We start from the raw sequence: 3,551 nt of genomic DNA on the forward strand, positions 1-3,551 counted from the left end.
GATAAGCTTGTCTGGCTCTAAGTCAGGGGTCAGTGGATAGAGCAGTGGGGAGGTAGGAGCTGTGTCTGATGGGCTCTGAAAACTCCTATCACACAATTGTGTATGTCTGAGTCTGAACACCAGGGGGCACTGAGGCCCATTTCTGAGGGGTCAAGAGTGATCAGAGCTGGGATCTATCACCTGGTACTTCCTGTGTCCTCTGCTCAAGGCTCATAGCAAGGATCTCCCTATGTCCTCGCCCCACATAGCCCCTCCCCTGTGCATCCCCAACATACTCTAGTAGAGAGACCTGACCCAGGGCCAGGGAGGGGTCAGAGAGCTGGGGTCTCATTTGCATGGATGGGCCCTCCCTCTCTCAGAGGATGAAGAGGGGAAGGGAGAGATGAGGGGAAGCTCTGCTCAGCTGTGGGACCACAGAAAGCGGGATTAGTGATGACCTCCACCATGGCCTGGTCCCCTCTCCTCCTCAGTCTCCTCGCTCACTGCACAGGTGACTGGATGTGGGGACAGGGGAAGGGGCCCTTTGAGGAAACCTTGGATCCTGTTTCTTCCTCTTGTGTTTAGATGCCAGCATCACCCTTTCTGTGTCTCTCTGCCTTGTAGGGTCCTGGACCCAGTCTGTGCTGACTCAGCCTCCCTCAGTGTCTGGGACCCTGGGGCAAAGGGTCATCATCTCCTGCACTGGAATCCCCAGCAACATAAATTTAGAAGAATTGGGAATCGCTACTAAGGTGAACTGGTACCAACAGCTCCCAGGAAAGGCACCCAGTCTCCTCATCTATGATGATGATAGCAGAGGTTCTGGGATTCCTGATCGATTCTCTGGCTCCAAGTCTGGCAACTCAGGCACCCTGACCATCACTGGGCTCCAGGCTGAGGATGAGGCTGATTATTATTGCCAATCCTATGATGAAAGCCTTGGTGTTCACACAATGCTCAAGGCCCATGGGGAAGTGAGACACAAACCTGATGTCCCCACTTCAAAGGGGTTTCCTCTGCAGCCCCTACTCCTTGCTGTTAGCTGGTTTCTTTGTTTGCTTGATGTAAGCTGGAGTCTGAGACACACTCTAGGGAACTTTATCTATAAAATCTGTCCCATTCTCTTAAATTCAGCTCCCAAAGCCTGTCCTTAACATGAACACATGATATGATTTTCTCAAATTGAGCAGACATTCCTGGGGAATGCCCTGGAGAATGAGTTCATGCGGGTCAGGACTGAGACAGGCATGCTGGCTTGTCTGAGACACAAATCATCAGGGGTCTACTGTGTGTGTCCTGGTACCAATGGGTCCTGTGAATGAACTGTTAAATCCTTACCTATTATACTGCTTATATCGTTTGGAAATCCTGATTCATTCTCTCTCCATTTCTGGGTACTCTGGCTTCCTGATCATCCCTGGGCTGTGATCTGAGGATGCGGCTGCTCCTCACAGCTCTTTCTTGTGACAACATTCTTGGGGATCACACTGAGCCCCAGACCTGAAAAAATTGGGAGCAGAACTCCCTTCTCATCTATGGGGAAGGGGAGCCCCAGCATCTGTTCAGGTTCAGCCTGTGGCTTCTGCTTCTCCTGGTCCTGCTGCTGCCATGTTGGGGCCAGGTCCATCCAGGGCACTGTCCTGGACTGAGGGCTCCTCCTTCCCTTCCATCCTCAAGTCACTCACAGCAACCCTTTGTAGAGAAAGTGTCCAAAATGACATAGAACAGACACCGCCCCCCCCCTCCATTAAGGTTGGGACACAGAATGTCTTTGCACTGAAGTTCGTGACTGGAATTCGCAGGCCCATGGTGCTGATCTCACTCCTGATGTGTCAGGATTCCTGTGTTTTCATTTACCTATTCGTAGAAGTTTCCACAGCTATCTCCCATTGGGGAGATTTCTTCTGTTATGGCTGCACCAGGACTGAAGTATGTATTCCTGAACTGTGTTTTTGCATCTTTTAGAATGACTACCTGTCCATTCCCATCCATTACAAGATGCAGCCACTGATTTTTCTTGTTTAATTGCATTATATAATAGCTGCAGAATTGGGTTGAGTAATAATGAAGTTGAAGGTCACATCAGCCTGCTCCTTGTGGAGATATTCTCTTTCTACACCCCATTAGCTAAGGTCCTGGCTGTGGCACTAAATAGATGTGTGTGGGAAAGAATGGGTTACCATGTTGCAAATGTATTTGACTGTTTCTATTTTATGTGTCTTTTATGAGGAATTGTTTATTATTTTCTCAAAGGCTCTTTCAAGTTCTTTTGAGCAAGCATTATGTTATCCATTGATCTATTAATATGAAGTCTTCGATTAAAAGGCCTTTCAATATGGAACTGAACTTGCATACCTGGAATAAGTCAGTCCTGGTGTACAATATACTAATGTGATATAGGAATTTCTTTGCTGCTATTTAATCCAGAAGGTTTACAGCAACATTTCATAATATGAGACTGCAATTTTCTTTTTCTGTATTGTATTTATCTGGTATGATTATTCTGAATATAGCTGCTTTCTACAAGAATTTAATTTTCCAGAACTTTCAATGTCTTGAAAAAAAAATACGAACTCAACAAATGGATTCATCTGATCTATGAAGACTTGTTTGATTTTTTTCTGTGAAATTTATTGAGCTTACCCCTTTTTGTGAAATAGTTCCACAATAATATCTCCTTAAAATTTGGTCACTTTGGGACACCTTGGTGCCTAGCGGTTTAGCATCTGCCTTCAGCTCAGGTCGTGATCCCAGGGTCCGGGATCGGGTCCCACATTAGGCTCCTTGCATGGAGCCTGCTTCTCCCTGTGCCTAGGTCTCTGCCTCTTTTCTGTCTCTCATGAATAAATAAATAAAATCTTTAAAAAAAGAATTTGATATCTTTATTCATTTCTTTCTAATGGAATATTTTTATCTTCCTAAGAAAGTGTTTTTTATCTAATGTTAATAGAGATGAACAGTAAGATTTTTTCATTTGTCATTTGTCCACATGCCATTTATTATTATGCATATATGTGCATCATCCACTTTCTCTCAGAAGTTCATAACCGACTGATCTATTTGGTCATTTACAAACAAGTCTTATGTGTCAATAAGATCTAATGTTCTTTTATGATCACTTTTTCTATTGTTTCCTTTACTATGATGTGAAATTGGTGGTTATTAGTCTTTTCTAATATTTTTGATCTGGCTAGAACTTTAAATTGTTTCTTTAGGTTTTTAAAAGATTTTATTTATTTATTCATAAGAGATGCAGAGAGAAAGGCAGAGACACAGGCAGAGGGAGAAGTAGGCTCCTCACAGGGAGCCTGATGTGGGACTCAATCCCAGGACCCTGACATCACGACCTGAGCCAAAGGCAGATGCTCAACCACTGAGCCACCCAGGTACCCCCCTTTAGTTTTTTCCCAGAGTTCTTGTTCTCTCTTTTATTCAATGGCTTTAATTTTAAGAAAATTTTAAGACTGATGGCAAATTTAAGTTGAGCTCACAGACATTTTGCAAAGTTGGTGTCAATCAATGTTCTTTTGTTAGCCTTGGAAGCCGGGGAACTTTTCCTAATAACTCCTGAT

General features: G+C 44.2%; 1 gene segment (V, D, J or C); it reads left to right on the top strand.

Annotated features, from left to right (window-relative positions):
• Nucleotides 1–345: 345 nt before the first annotated feature.
• LOC486373 lies at nt 346–2,004 on the top strand. The segment is given in 3 exon segments: nt 346–490; nt 604–953; nt 1,945–2,004. Coding segments are annotated over 3 exon segments (468 nt in total).
• The last annotated feature ends 1,547 nt before the right edge of the window (nt 2,005–3,551 follow it).

Source organism: Canis lupus, chromosome 26, assembly GCF_011100685.1.
Source record: "Canis lupus familiaris isolate Mischka breed German Shepherd chromosome 26, alternate assembly UU_Cfam_GSD_1.0, whole genome shotgun sequence".
Lineage (NCBI taxonomy): Eukaryota > Metazoa > Chordata > Mammalia > Carnivora > Canidae > Canis > Canis lupus.